This window comes from Engystomops pustulosus, chromosome 2, assembly GCF_040894005.1.
Source record: "Engystomops pustulosus chromosome 2, aEngPut4.maternal, whole genome shotgun sequence".
In the NCBI taxonomy this organism is placed as follows: domain Eukaryota; kingdom Metazoa; phylum Chordata; class Amphibia; order Anura; family Leptodactylidae; genus Engystomops; species Engystomops pustulosus.
Window position 1 is genome coordinate 15474185 of NC_092412.1, and position 16500 is coordinate 15490684.

At 52.8% G+C, this 16500-nt stretch overlaps 1 protein-coding gene across 4 annotated transcripts in view; it reads left to right on the plus strand.

Moving 5' to 3' along the window:
* Window positions 1–13344, plus strand: part of PDE2A (phosphodiesterase 2A) — a 456573-nt gene extending 443229 nt beyond the window's left edge. For all 4 annotated transcript variants that reach the window (XM_072133790.1, XM_072133792.1, XM_072133791.1 and 1 more), the window contains 4 exons: window positions 3183–3295; window positions 3450–3488; window positions 5725–5831; window positions 7020–13344. In XM_072133790.1, the coding sequence (XP_071989891.1) occupies window positions 3183–3295; window positions 3450–3488; window positions 5725–5831; window positions 7020–7254 (494 nt within the window). In that variant the 3' untranslated portion in view covers window positions 7255–13344. The remainder of the gene's footprint in view (window positions 1–3182; window positions 3296–3449; window positions 3489–5724; window positions 5832–7019) is intronic.
* The last annotated feature ends 3156 nt before the right edge of the window (window positions 13345–16500 follow it).

Here is a 16500-nt window from a genome sequence, read left to right on the forward strand (position 1 = left end):
CCCATCATCCTTATCCCAGGGAGCTCACACTCTACAATGTGTCACTCCCATCATCCTTATCCCCGGGAGCTCACACTCTACAATGTGTCACTCCCATCATCCTTATCCCCGGGAGCTCACACTCTACAATGTATCACTCCCATCATCCTCACCCCCAGGAGCTCACACTCTTCAATGTATCACTCCCATCATCCTTATCCCCGGGAGCTCACACTCTACAATGTATCACTCCCATCATCCTTATCCCCGGGAGCTCACACTCTACAATGTATCACTCCCATCATCCTTATCCCCGGGAGCTCACACTCTACAATGTGTCACTCCCATCATCCTTATCCCCGGGAGCTCACACTCTACAATGTGTCACTCCCATCATCCTTATCCCCGGGAGCTCACACTCTACAATGTATCACTCCCATCATCCTCACCCCCAGGAGCTCACACTCTACAATGTATCACTCCCATCATCCTTATCCCCGGGAGCTCACACTCTACAATGTGTCACTCCCATCATCCTCACCCCCAGGAGCTCACACTCTACAATGTATCACTCCCATCATCCTTATCCCCGGGAGCTCACACTCTACAATGTGTCACTCCCATCATCCTTATCCCCGGGAGCTCACACTCTACAATGTGTCACTCCCATCATCCTTATCCCCGGGAGCTCACACTCTACAATGTATCACTCCCATCATCCTCACCCCCAGGAGCTCACACTCTACAATGTATCACTCCCATCATCCTTATCCCCGGGAGCTCACACTCTACAATGTGTCACTCCCATCATCCTTATCCCCAGGAGCTCACACTCTACAATGTATCACTCCCATCATCCTTATCCCCGGGAGCTCACACTCTACAATGTATCACTCCCATCATCCTTATCCCCGGGAGCTCACACTCTACAATGTATCACTCCCATCATCCTTATCCCCAGGAGCTCACACTCTACAATGTATCACTCCCATCATCCTTATCCCCGGGAGCTCACACTCTACAATGTATCACTCCCATCATCCTTATCCCCGGGAGCTCACACTCTACAATGTATCACTCCCATCATCCTTATCCCCAGGAGCTCACACTCTACAATGTATCACTCCCATCATCCTTATCCCCGGGAGCTGACACTACAATGTATCACTCCCATCATCCTTATCCCCGGGAGCTCACACTCTACAATGTGTCACTCCCATCATCCTTATCCCCTGGGAGCTCACACTCTACAATGTATCACTCCCATCATCCTTATCCCCAGGAGCTCACACTCTACAATGTATGACTCCCATCATCCTTATCCCCAGGAGCTCACACTCTACAATGTATCACTCCCATCATCCTTATCTCCAGGAGCTCACACTCTACAATGTATCACTCCCATCATCCTTATCCCCTGGGAGCTCACACTCTACAATGTATCACTCCCATCATCCTTCTCCCCGGGAGCTCACACTCTACAATGTATCACTCCCATCATCCTTATCTCCAGGAGCTCACACTCTACAATGTATCACTCCCATCATCCTTATCTCCAGGAGCTCACACTCTACAATGTGTCACTCCCATCATCCTTATCCCCTGGGAGCTCACACTCTACAATGTATAACTCCCATCATCCTTATCCCCAGGAGCTCACACTCTACAATGTATGACTCCCATCATCCTTATCCCCAGGAGCTCACACTCTACAATGTATCACTCCCATCATCCTTACCCCTGGGAGCTGACCACCTATTGTCCCTATGATGGAACAGAACCTGACACAGTGGGGCACATTCACTTACCTGTCCCGCTGACGCCGCCGGTCCCGAATGTCTGATGAGGATTCGGAGCTGCCGCAATTCATTAAGATCGTGCGTCCAATTTCCTGCATGTGTCGCTTCCCCGCTCAGGTCCGCCGGAGTTCACCATCTTCTTCCTGGTGCATGTAAGTGCTGATCTTGCAACAAAATTTGCTTTTTAAGTTCCGCGCTTTGTCCGAATCAGTCGGGTTGACCGACGTCCACGCCGCCCGATTTGTGCCACATGCAAGCCGGCGCCAATGTGCGACAATCCAATCGCGTGCGTCAAAATCCCAGGGAAATTCGGCGGAAATATTCGAAAAACCCAACGAAACTGCGGCGCTCGGACCCTTAATAAATGTGCCCCATTGTAGCAGAAGGAGGATACATTCATTTATTATCAAATGTCTCCATCTAGTGGCCAAAACCAGAACAACAGAGCATGCAAGGTACAAGGGGAGACACAGTACAACTTTATCACCTCTGTCCTCCTCCTCCAGACTCCTCTGTGCTCCTCCTCCAGACTCCTCTGTGCTCCTCCTCCAGACTCCTCTGTCCTCCTCCTCCAGACTCCTCTGTCCTCCTCCTCCTCCAGACTCCTCTGTCCTCCTCCTCCTCCAGACTCCTCTGTCCTCCTCCACCAGACTCCTCTGTCCTCCTCCTCCAGACTCCTCTGTCCTCCTCCTCCTCCAGACTCCTCTGTCCTCCTCCTCCTCCAGACTCCTCTGTCCTCCTCCTCCTCCAGACTCCTCTGTCCTCCTCCTCCTCCAGACTCCTCTGTCCTCCTCCTCCTCCAGACTCCTCTGTCCTCCTCCTCCTCCAGACTCCTCTGTCCTCCTCCTCCAGACTCCTCTGTCCTCCTCCTCCTCCAGACTCCTCTGTCCTCCTCCTCCAGACCCCTCTGTCCTCCTCCTCCAGACTCCTCTGTCCTCCTCCTCCAGACTCCTCTGTCCTCCTCCTCCAGACTCCTCTGTCCTCCTCCTCCAGACTCCTCTGTCCTACTCCTCCAGGCTCCTCTGTCCTCCTCCTCCAGACTCCTCTGTCCTCCTCCTCCAGACTCCTCTGTCCTCCTCCTCCAGGCTCCTCTGTCCTCCTCCTCCAGACTCCTCTGTCCTCCTCCTCCAGACTCCTCTGTCCTCCTCCTCCAGGCTCCTCTGTCCTCCTCCTCCAGACTCCTCTGTCCTCCTCCTCCAGACTCCTCTGTCCTCCTCCTCCTCCAGACTCCTCTGTCCTCCTCCTCCAGACTCCTCTGTCCTCTTCCTCCAGACTCCTCTGTCCTCCTCCTGGGGCCTCTATTCCCAGTCATCAGTCACATGTAGAGTTGAGGTTACACTGCGCCCCTCTGTTACACCCCAGGACCCCATGGTCCTCATACATTGGTATCTTTTTGAATTGCAGATGGTTATGATCCCAAAAACAAGCACCACCACAACCTCCTGATCTGCCTCCTCATGACCTCCTGTGACCTCTCTGATCAAACCAAAGGCTGGAAGACCACCAGGAAGATCGCGGTGAGTCCCCCAAGCAATGGGGTCACTGCCCCCTACAAGAGCAGCTCAATCCATTCCTGACATCCTCTGTGCTGCTGTTAGCACTGCTCCAACAGCTCTCACTACTGCCCCCTAGTGGTCCAGGAATGTGATGTCATCTCTTCTGTCATTGCAGGAACTTATCTACAAGGAATTCTTCTCTCAGGGAGACCTGGTGAGTGTCCAGATGTAGTGCACCCAGTGTGGGAGTCCACATCACCTCCCCCCCGGTGTACTGCCGGACCCCTCCCCACCCAGTGTACGGCCGGACCTCTCCTCCCCCCCGGTGTACGGCCGGACCTCTCCTCCCCCCGGTGTACGGCTGGACCTCTCCTCCCCTCAGGGTACGGCCGGACCTCTCCTCCCCCCGCCCCCCAGTGTACGGCCGGACCTCTCCTCCCCCCAGGTGTACGGCCGGACCTCTCCTCCCCCCCGGTGTACGGCCGGACCTCTCCTCCCCCCCGGTGTACTGCCGGACCCCTCCCCACCCAGCGTAAGGCCGGACCTCTCCCCACCCAGCGTAAGGCCGGACCTCTCCTCCCCCCCGGTGTACGGCCGGACCTCTCCTCCCCCCCGGTGTACGGCCGGACCTCTCCTCCCCCCCGGTGTACGGCCGGACCTCTCCTCCCCCCAGGTGTACGGCCGGACCTCTCCTCCCCCAGTGTACGGCCGGACCTCTCCTCTCCCCGGTGTACTGCCGGACCCCTCCCCACCCAGCGTAAGGCCGGACCTCTCCTCCCCCCCGGTGTACGGCCGGACCTCTCCTCCCCCCCGGTGTACGGCCGGACCTCTCCTCCCCCCAGGTGTACGGCCGGACCTCTCCTCCCCCAGTGTACGGCCGGACCTCTCCTCTCCCCGGTGTACTGCCGGACCCCTCCCCACCCAGCGTAAGGCCGGACCTCTCCTCCCCCCCGGTGTACGGCCGGACCTCTCCCCACCCAGCGTAAGGCCGGACCTCTCCCCACCCAGCGTAAGGCCGGACCTCTCCTCCCCCCCGGTGTACGGCCGGACCTCTCCTCCCCCCCGGTGTACGGCCGGACCTCTCCTCCCCCCCCCCGGTGTACTGCCGGACCTCTCCTCCCCCCCGGTGTACTGCCGGACCCCTCCCCACCCAGCGTAAGGCCGGACCTCTCCTCCCCCCCGGTGTACGGCCGGACCTCTCCTCCCCCCCGGTGTACGGCCGGACCTCTCCTCCCCACCCAGCGTAAGGCCGGACCTCTCCTCCCCCCCGGTGTACTGCCGGACCCCTCCCCACCCAGCGTAAGGCCGGACCTCTCCTCTCCCCGGTGTACGGCCGGACCTCTCCTCCCCCAGTGTACGGCCGGACCTCTCCTCCCCCCCGGTGTACGGCCGGACCTCTCCTCCTTCCCCCCCCAGTGTACGGCCGGACCTCTCCTCCTTCCCCCCCCAGTGTACGGCCGGACCTCTCCTCCCCCCAGGTGTACGGCCGGACCTCTCCTCCCCCCCGGTGTACGGCCGGACCTCTCCTCCCCCCCGGTGTACGGCCGGACCTCTCCTCCCCCCAGGTGTACGGCCGGACCTCTCCTCCCCCCCGGTGTACGGCCGGACCTCTCCTCCCCCCCCCCCGGTGTACTGCCGGACCTCTCCTCCCCCCCGGTGTACTGCCGGACCCCTCCCCACCCAGCGTAAGGCCGGACCTCTCCTCCCCCCCGGTGTACTGCCGGACCCCTCCCCACCCAGCGTAAGGCCGGACCTCTCCTCCCCCCCCCGGTGTACTGCCGGACCTCTCCTCCCCCCCGGTGTACTGCCGGACCCCTCCCCACCCAGCGTAAGGCCGGACCTCTCCTCTCCCCGGTGTACGGCCGGACCTCTCCTCCCCCAGTGTACGGCCGGACCTCTCCTCCCCCCCGGTGTACGGCTGGACCTCTCCTCCCCCCCCGGTGTACGGCCGGACCTCTCCTCCCCCCCGGTGTACGGCTGGACCTCTCCTCCCCCCCCGGTGTACGGCCGGACCTCTCCTCCCCCCAGGTGTACGGCCGGACCTCTCCTCCCCCCAGGGGTACGGTCGGACCTCTCCTCTCCCCGGTGTACGGCCGGACCTCTCCTCTCCCCGGTGTACGGCCGGACCTCTCCTCCCCCCCGGTGTACGGCCGGACCTCTCCTCCCCCCAGGTGTACGGCCGGACCTCTCCTCCCCCCAGGTGTACGGCTGGACCTCTCCTCCCCCCAGGTGTACGGCCGGACCTCTCCTCCCCCCAGGTGTACGGCTGGACCTCTCCTCCCCCCAGGGGTACGGCCGGACCTCTCCTCTCCCCGGTGTACGGCCGGACCTCTCCTCCCCCCCGGTGTACGGCCGGACCTCTCCTCTCCCCGGTGTACGGCCGGACCTCTCCTCCCCCCCGGTGTACGGCCGGACCTCTCTTTATTCTTGATTCTGTGCCGTTCCTGCAGGAGAAAGCCATGGGAAACCGGCCGAGCGAGATGATGGACCGGGAGAAAGCCTACATCCCCGAGCTGCAGATCAGCTTCATGGAGCACATAGCGATGCCCATCTACAAGTGAGTGTGACATCATGATGACATCATCAGCTTGTGCTCCGTATGACCTCATCATTTGTGTCTTGTGTCTGGTTTACATGGGGCTGATGCTCTCCGTAGTGTCAGGTCACAGGGTCCGGGGCCCCTCCATCTCTGTGTAGTCTATGGCGACCGGTCATCATCATAATAATAATAATTCTTTTATTTATATAGCGCACACAGATTACGCAGCGCTGCACAGAGCTTGTCTAATCTGTCCCTGTCCCCAATGGGGCTCACAATCTAATCACCCTACCAGTATGTTTTGGAGTGTGGGAGGAAACCGGAGGACCCCGAGGAAACCCACACAAACATGGAAAGAACTTACAAGCTCTTTGCAGATGTTCACCCTGGGACCCAGGACCCCAGCGCTGCAAGGCTGTAATGCCACCCCTGAGCCACCGTGCTGTCCCTCAACATAACTCTATTCACATCCAGAGCTGCATTAAAAATCCTGCTTTCTGCTGATTACGCTCAGATGACATATTTCACTGCTGCCCCCTGGGGGTTGGGAGGATAAGTGCAGCAGAGCAGGGGATAAACTAAATATATTACACATTCCCACAACGGCACAACTACAGCAGCAGAATTGTGAATGCAGCTCTGGCAGTGATTGGAGTGTTAGATTCAATGATGATGTCATAAAACTTTTGATGGTCTAAACTTATTTGAATCATCCAGAACTTCTATTCCTGAAATGTAACGTCCTTACACTGCTGTGCTCTGTGCTCCCTATACTTGTAGTAGATAGAAACCTGGAATATAAATACATATATCACAGTCCTGCTGCTACTAACTGTATACACAATGGAATGATCTCTCCGGGGACAATACATAACACGGGATGCACAGAGCACAGCAGTGTGAGGACACACTCCCAGGAAATCCTAGACTATAAATCCATATCTCAAGGTCTGATTACACATCTCACCAGGGACAATACCTAGCACTTACTGCACAGTGCACAGCAGTGTGAGGACACACCCCGTACAATCCTGTGATATTAATCCACAGACCTGCTGCTACTTAACAACATACACAGTGGTCTGATTACACATCTCACCAGGAACAATACATACGGTAGCAGTGACTGCAGAGAGCACAGAGCACAGCAGTGTGAGGAGTGTTCTGATGATATAGATCCACCCCTCTCCTGTGTTCTGTCTCCAGGCTGCTGAAGGACCTGTTCCCGCGCTCCGCTGAGCTCTACGAGATTGTGGCCTCTAACCGCGTGAAGTGGAATCGGGTCTCCCACAAATTCACCATCCGGGGTCTCCCCAGTAACAACTCTCTGGACTTCCTGGATGAAGAATACGACATTCAGGAGAGTTTGGACGACGACTATAAACTCAATGGTTGTGTGGACACGAAAGGTGTGAACGGCTCGATGGCGGGGGAGGAGTGACCCCCCAGACCGGACCCTCCATACTCTATGTACAACGCCAGGACCATCGATTGTGCGCCTCGTCAGTGTGCAGTGCCATGTATGTGCCAGCAGAGGGCGCTGATGGGAGAGGGCGCTCACACCTCCAGAGATCTGCTGCAGACTGCGCCCGGGATGAACGGATGAGGGGTTCAAAACCCGAAATGCGGGGTCCCCCCTCCACAGCCGATGTCACTACTGTCACCCCCTATGTCACCAATAATGAGAGGCTTTGTAAATATTTTACTACTGCTCCAGTCCCCTCCAAATCTGCATTCACAGTTGCATCATGTCTCCAGTCACATCCAAAGCTGCATTTACAGTTGCATCATGTCTCCAGTTACATCCAAAGCTGCATTTACAGTTGCATCATGTCTCCAGTCACATCCAAAGCTGCATTTACAGTTGCATCATGTCTCCAGTCACATCCAAAGCTGAATTTGATGTTACACCATGTGTCTCCAGTCACCTCCAAAGCTGCGTTTACAGTTGCATCATGTCTCCAGTCACATCCAAAGCTGCATTTACAATTGCATCATGTCTCCAGTCACATCCAAAGCTGCATTTACAGTTGCATCATGTCTCCAGTCACATCCAAAGCTGAATTTGATGTTACACCATGTCTCCAATCACCTCCAAAGCTGCATTTACAGTTGCATCACTTATCCAGTCACATTTGAAGATGCATTTAAGGTTGTATCATGTCTCCAGTCACCTCCAAAGCTGCATTTACATTTATATCATGTCTCCAGTCACATCCAAAGGTGCATTTACAATTGCATCCTGTCTCCAGTCACATCCAAATCTGTATTTATAATTACATCATGTCTACAGTCACCTCCAAAGTCGCAATTAGAGTTGAATGACATCTCCAGTCACATTCAAAGCTGCATTTACAGTGTATTATGTCTCCAGTGGCCTCCAAAGCTGCTGGAATACATCAGGGTTGTACGGCGCCCCCGTCAGGATCAGACAGGTTACTACATCTCATACAATGCAGGGAAGTTCGTATATGGAAGATCCAGGATCTCATCAGGATTATAGACACTGCTCTGGATGTGATTGGAGTATAAAGCTTGATATAACTTCACATCAGAAGATTGAACATTGCATAGTTAACCTGTGACATGCTGGTCACAGTGAGATTGTGGTGGAGTCTGTAGTCCAGGAGGGGGTCAGTTAGATGTATGAGGAGGGGCAGGTCCCATGTTACCACTGATACTGCCCCAGAGGGTATCTCAGTTAAGCCAATCAAGAGGCTCTGTTTCAAGGAAAGGACAAAAAGTCCCTCCCCCTTTTCTAAACCACGCCCATTGTCCCACCCGCACACATAGTATAATATAAACCTTAAAGGAAATCTACCAGCAGGATGAAAGACTATGCAAATGAGGCCGAGGGGCTCCATTAACACCTATGGAGCCTGGAGCCCCCCAGGCTCATTTACATACAACCTTTCATCCTGGTGGTAGATGCCCTTTAATGGCCCACACTTAGTATAATGCCCCTTACTGAGACCCCCCCCCCATGGACCCATATAATACCCCCTCATACAACTTGCCAACATATAAAATCCATCTTTGATTTTATTCTTCTTTGATCTTATTCTCCATTTACAAATGGTTTCCACAATTATTTATCTCCCTAAACTTATACATAATCCTATCTGTACCCCCACCCCTCCTCATATCATGGCCTCCATCCTCCTCATATTGTGCCCTCCTGTCCTCCATCCTCCTCCTGTGTCCTCCTGTCCTCCAGCCTCCTCCTGTCCTCCAGCCTCCTCCTGTGGCCCCCTGTCCTCCAGCCTCCTCCATCCTCCTCCTGTCCTCCAGCCTCCTCCTGTGTCCTCCAGCCTCCTCCTGTGGCCCCCTGTCCTCCAGCCTCCTCCTGTGTCCTCCAGCCTCCTCCTGTGTCCTCCTGTGGCCCCCTGTCCTCCAGCCTCCTCCTGTAGCCTCATGTCTTCCAGCCTCCTCCTGTCCTCCAGCCTCCTCCTGTAGTCTCCTGGCCTCCAGCCTCCTCCTGTAGTCTCCTGGCCTCCAGCCTCTTCCTGTCCTCCAGCCTCCTCCTGTCCTCCAGCCTCCTCCTGTAGCCCCATGTCCTCCAGCCTCCTCCTGTAGCCCCCTGTCCTCCAGCCTCCTCCTGTCCTCCAGCCTCCTCCTGTCCTCCATCCTCCTCCTGTAGCCCCATGTCCTCCAGCCTCCTCCTGTATCCCCCTGTCCTCCATCCTCCTCCTGTAGCCCCCTGTCCTCCAGCCTCCTCCTGTCCTCCATCCTCCTCCTGTAGCCCCATGTCCTCCAGCCTCCTCCTGTCCTCCAGCCTCCTCCTGTCCTCCATCCTCCTCCTGTAGTCTCCTGGCCTCCAGCCTCCTCCTGTGATCCCCTGTCCTCCAGCCTCCTCCTGTAGCCTCATGTCTTTCAGCCTCCTCCTGTCCTCCAGTCTCCTCCTGTGATCCCCTGTCCTCCAGCCTCCTCCTGTAGCCTCATGTCTTTCAGCCTCCTCCTGTCCTCCAGCCTCCTCCTGTCCTCCATCCTCCTCCTGTAGTCTCCTGGCCTCCAGCCTCCTCCTGTGATCCCCTGTCCTCCAGCCTCCTCCTGTAGCCTCATGTCTTTCAGCCTCCTCCTGTCCTCCATCCTCCTCCTGTAGCCCCCTGTCCTCCAGCCTCCTCCTGTAGCCTCATGTCTTTCAGCCTCCTCCTGTCCTCCAGCCTCCTCCTGTCCTCCAGCCTCCTCCTGTAGCCCCCTGTCCTCCAGCTTCCTCCTATAGCCTCCTGTCCTCCAGCCTCCTCCTGTGATCCCCTGTCCTCCAGCCTCCTCCTATAGCCTCCTGTCCTCCAGCCTCCTTCTGTTGCTCCCTATCCTCCAACCTCCTCCTATTACCTCCTATTATCTTATTGTGGCCGCCTGTTCCCTCTTCCAGTATTAAACCAAAAAAAACCTGTTATTTACCTTCCGTCATTCCCCCGCAGCGGCCTCACTTCCTCTTCTCTCCTCTGCCAGGGCTCCAACTGTGACATGTCTGGAGGTAGCAGGAGCTGATCCCAACTCCTTCTGGCCCCGATGCTTTTATATATGGGACCAGGGGGAGAGAAGGGCAGACCGGGACAATCTCCCAACTGCCCGGGACAGCGTCTGAAACCAGCATTGTCCCATCGCATCCGGGATGGATGGAAGGTATGACACTGCTCAGCAGACAGTATCACACATGGTAGGATTAGATACACAGCTGAGCAGACTGTATCACACATGGTAGGATTAGATACACAGCTCAGCAGACTGTATCACACATGGTAGGATTAGATACACAGCTCCGCACATATCTTATACCCCATTGGATCTCCATACAAAGGGCTATCTGTTCCACATCACATAAGGTGGGGTCCCTGTAAGTGCAGAAGGGGTGGGGTCATTGTTTATTAACTCCTGGGGTTCCTCACAGCAGGTGAATAAGTAAATTTCCGTTGTGTTTTACTAAGGGCTATTAATGATGAGGATACAATGGAGATATTTACTCATAAACTTGTCATGGAAGGAATTAAAGGGGAACTCTGGACATTTCTAGGACCAGTGACCAGTCACACAGAAACCATGACAATCACTGCCCTTCTCCTGCCACAAGACCCGAGATCAGCTACTAGTGACAGCCTGTGCACTACTCCAGAGCTGTACTCACAATTATACAGCTGCAGAGCTGAAATCTCCCAGTATTCCATGTTTGTATCCGCTCAGAGCTTAGTCTGTTTATATACAGAAGAGATACAGGTAAGATATTTGGAGTGAAGGGGGGGGGGTCCTCAATTCCAGAATAGTGAGTGCAGCTCTGGGGTATAATACAGGATGTAACTCAGGATCAGTACAGGATAAGTAATGTCATGTATGTACACAGTGACTGCACCAGCAGCAGAATAGTGAATGCAGCTCTGGAGTATAATACAGGATGTAACTCAGGATCAGTACAGGATAAGTAATGTCATGTATGTACACAGTGACTGCACCAGCAGCAGAATAGTGAGTGCAGCTCTGGAGTATAATACAGGATGTAACTCAGGATCAGTACAGGATAAGTAATGTCATGTATGTACACAGTGACTGCACCAGCAGCAGAATAGTGAGTGCAGCTCTGGAGTATAATACAGGATGTAACTCAGGATCAGTACAGGATAAGTAATGTCATGTATGTACACAGTGACTGCACCAGCAGCAGAATAGTGAGTGCAGCTCTGGAGTATAATACAGGATGTAACTCAGGATCAGTACAGGATAAGTAATGTCATGTATATACACAGTGACTGCACCAGCAGCAGAATAGTGAGTGCAGCGCTGGGGTATAATACAGGATGTAACTCAGGATCAGTACAGGATAAGTAATGTCATGTATGTACACAGTGACTGCACCAGCAGCAGAATAGTGAGTGCAGCTCTGGAGTATAATATAGGATGTAACTCAGGATCAGTACAGGATAAGTAATGTCATGTATGTACACAGTGACTGCACCAGCAGCAGAATAGTGAGTGCAGCTCTGGGGTATAATACAGGATGTAACTCAGGATCAGTACAGGATAAGTAATGTCATGTATGTACACAGTGACTGCACCAGCAGCAGAATAGTGAGTGCAGCTCTGAGGTATAATACAGGATGTAACTCAGGATCAGTACAGGATAAGTAATGTCATGTATGTGCACAGTGACTGCACCAGCAGCAGAATAGTGAGTACAGCTCTGGGGTATAATACAGGATGTAACTCAGTATCAGTACAGAATAAGTAATGTCATGTATGTACACAGTGACTGCACCAGCAGCAGAATAGTGAGTGCAGCTCTGGAGTATAATACAGGATATAACTCAGGATCAGTACAGGATAAGTAATGTCATGTATGTACACAGTGACTGCACCAGCAGCAGAATAGTGAGTGCAGCTCTGGAGTATAATACAGGATGTAACTCAGGATCAGTACAGGATAAGTAATGTCATGTATGTACACAGTGACTAGCAGCAGCAGCAGAATAGTGAGTGCAGCTCTGTGGTATAATACAGGATGTAACTCAGGATCAGTACAGGATAAGTAATGTCATGTATGTACACAGTGACTGCACCAACAGCAGAATAGTGAGTGCAGCTCTGGAGTATAATACAGGATGTAACTCAGGATCAGTACAGGATAAGTAATGTCATGTATGTACACAGTGACTAGCAGCAGAATAGTGAGTGCAGCTCTGTGGTATAATACAGGATGTAACTCAGGATCAGTACAGGATAAGTAATGTCATGTATGTACACAGTGACTGCACCAGCAGCAGAATAGTGAGTGCAGCTCTGGAGTATAATACAGGATGTAACTCAGGATCAGTACAGGATAAGTAATGTCATGTATGTACACAGTGACTGCACCAGCAGCAGAATAGTGAGTGCAGCTCTGGAGTATAATACAGGATGTAACTCAGGATCAGTACAGGATAAGTAATGTCATGTATGTACACAGTGACTGCACCAGCAGCAGAATAGTGAGTGCAGCTCTGGAGGATGATACATAAGTAAGGTGATGTATTTCGGTATTTCTCCTCTATAGATCATGTGGTTGATGTTTCGCCTCCTTCATTCATTGCACCCACTGGCATTTTGCCCATTGTCTTATAGGCACAGGATCAGTAATATTGCAGTGTGATGTGAGTAGGAGGAGGACACTTCCCGCTTTTTGTTATCTCAGATCACAATATAATCTTCTTTTGTACATTCAGGCCCAGTCTGTCCTTTTTCTCATGTTTTCACCAGTAGGGGGCGTGATGTCGTCCTCATTTTCACAGATGGAGAGAAACCTATGCCCCTTGTGTGATGCGGACCCCGGATGGCGCTGTATATTACGCGGGGGGCGGAGCTTGTGTGACAGGGTGCGCCTGGTGTCGCTGTGTGTCCACTGTGTGTATATAACTGTAGATGATGTAAAGCAGTTGTGGTGGTAGGAGCCTCTCCGCTATCCTGTGGCTTATAGCGTCACCTCTCATGTCGTCTGATGAAGGGGAACAGGGCAAAGCTTGTTTTTATTTTTCTTGTTTCCTAATAAATTTCATACAATGAAGTCGTCTGCGTGTTCTGCCAGTGTATCCGTGTCCCACAATGTGTCACGTGTCCTCCTGTAGGTGGGAGAGGAATATAAGAGCAATGTCCGCATCCTCTGACCTGCCGAGACACATGCAGGGCAGCTGTGCAGTATCTGGTCCCTGGAAAGTTGGGTGGGTAAGTCTGCAGCTCAGTGTTAGACTCAGCTGTGGGTTTAATGAGGTGGGGAATGGATATATTCCCAGGGATCAGTTCACTCCGGGCTGGTTATTGTTTCTTCTGTGGCTGATCCAGAACTTCTGTGACCTGTGGTACACCTGATCCTACCAGACCCAGAAACCTGTAACCTACCTGATTTGGGACCCTGTGTACCCCAGCCGGAGCCATTATCCTGAATTGTATCCTGCTCGATCTGGTACCTGGAACCCCAGTCTGCACTGGTACCTGTTTCTGAGCCGGTACCCTGTACCACAGTCTGATCTGGAGCTTGTATCTAAGCCTCTGTCCCGCCTGTTTCAGAGGCTGCACCCTGTTCCTGAGCTTGTACCCCAATCCCGTTCCCTGATACTTACCTGTCTGAACACTTCTCTGCCCTGACAGAATAAATATCTATATATCTGAAAACCCTGACAATGACTACTAGCCACACCCCTGAGGAGCCTAGCCCCACCCCTGTTAAATGTGGCTCCACCCGATCACAATGGGCTATTTCATATACAGTTAAAGGGGGGCACTATTAATAGGGGAACACTAGAGCAATGTAGAGGGTAGGTGAGCGCATAACAGCATAACACAATATTGGGGACACAATATGAGGGGGAGCTACAGGGCAAAAATATAAGAGTGAGAGCTGATGGGTGAGGGAACAAAAATAAGAGGGAGAGACGCTGGGGGGGGCAGTATCAGAGGGGCTACAATGTGATGGAGCTGGGGGGACACAATGCAGGGCATGAAGGGAAACAATGACTTTGTGTGTGGAGTAAGTGGTGGGTGATGGAGCAAAGATGTGGCTCAGGGGGAAAATGTTGTCGCCCTTTCTCTGCTAGGTAAGTTGGGAGGTGGGTATAACCCTGCGGGGGCCAATATGGGATTGTTGGGATCAGGGTGGAGTCTGACACGTGGGGCAAGATGAAACATTTGCAGAGTTGGGAGATAATTGCTATAGAGCGCAGCAACCAGAACTGACCACTAGAGGGCGCCCTAGAGGCTGACACTGCCTGTTCTGTAGAGATCACTGCTGCTAAGGTGGGAGATGTCTCCCTATCACTAATAGGGGTTATAATGCATTAACTCTTGTCATGCTGGAGACTAGTTTGGGGTCCTGGTAACACACTGCGCCCTGTGCCCAGTACGGAGGAAACCCAGAGCCTCCGGATAAGGAAAGCAGAACATGAGATTTTATCACAAGTTTATTGGGAATTATAATCCCTTTTATTGTCCGAACATAAATGAGAACAATCAACAAGTTACTGGGAGATAAGAGGGTGGACCAATCACAGAGCAGCCCCCGGGCACATATACACCAGTATACACCAGTATATACACCCCCGGCCTGTCCTCATGTCAGTCTGCTCTGTGCTCCTCGCTGCTGCTGTGCACATGCAGGAAGTGGTTGCGGTAATCGGCTCCTGCACCAGGAAGCTCTGGCCAGACACCAGATACCTGCAGAGGGGGAAATGAGACTGGTGACCTAGTTACATGGGGTCCTGTAATCTTACTACACTGCTTCATAGAATTACATTGTTACATATCACATGGGGGGGGGGGGGGCAACATCATGACGGGAGGCTGATTCTCAGGATGACTGATCCGTGTACAAACCTCCTCTTATATGGGCATTGAAGATGAAGCGCAGCTGTGACAGCACATCAGCACATCCCCAGAGCAAGAGAGGAGCATTTCACTGAGCTCTGAACCTGCAGCTGCACAAGCAGCTCATCAATGGGAGAGTGAATAGAAGTGGACACATCGCATTGTACTGAGAGAGAACGCATAGAAGCTTCACTGAGCTCTGATCTGGCAGCTCCACAAGCCACAAGTCTCATCTCTGCATCTCCACTATTCTGTGACACATTTCTGTATAAGGGAAGGCAACTTATTACTCTCTGTTATCAGCCATTACATCCTGGGGAGAAGAGACTGTACAGGGGGATACAATCTATTACTCTCTGTTATCAGCCATTACATCCCGGGGAGAGGAGACTGTACAGGGGGATACAATCTATTACTCTCTGTTATCAGCCATTACATCCTGGGGAGAGGAGACTGTACAGGGGGGATACAATCTATTACTCTCTGTTATCAGCCATTACATCCTGGGGAGAGGAGACTGTACAGGGGGATACAATCTATTACTCTCTGTTATCAGCCATTACATCCTGGGGAGAGGAGACTGTACAGGGGGATACAATCTATTACTCTCTGTTATCAGCCATTACATCCTGGGGAGAGGAGACTGTACAGGGGGATACAATCTATTACTCTCTGTTATCAGCCATTACATCCTGGGGAGAGGAGACTGTACAGTGGGATACAATCTATTACTCTCTGTTATCAGCCATTACATCCTGGGGAGAGGAGACTGTACAGGGGGATACAATCTATTACTCTCTGTTATCAGCCATTACATCCCGGGGAGAGGAGACTGTACAGGGGGATACAATCTATTGCTCTCTGTTATCAGCCATTTCATCCTGGGGAGAGGAGACTGTACAGGGGGATACAATCTATTACTCTCTGTTATCAGCCATTACATCCTGGGGAGAGGAAACTGTACAGGGGGATACAATCTATTACTCTCTGTTATCAGCCATTACATCCTGGGGAGAGGAGACTGTACAGGGGGATACAATCTATTACTCTCTGTTATCAGCCACTCCATCCTGGGGAGAGGAGACTGTACAGGGGGGATACAATCTATTACTCTCTGTTATCAGCCATTACATCCCGGGGAGAGGAGACTGTACAGGGGGATACAATCTATTACTCTCTGTTATCAGCCATTACATCCTGGGAAGAGGGGACTGTACAGGGGGGGATACAATCTATTACTCTCTGTTATCAGCCATTACATCCTGGAGAGAGGAGACTGTACAGGGGGATAGAATCTATTACTCTCTGTTATCAGCCATTACATCCGGGGGAGAGGAGACTGTACAGGGGGATACAATCTATT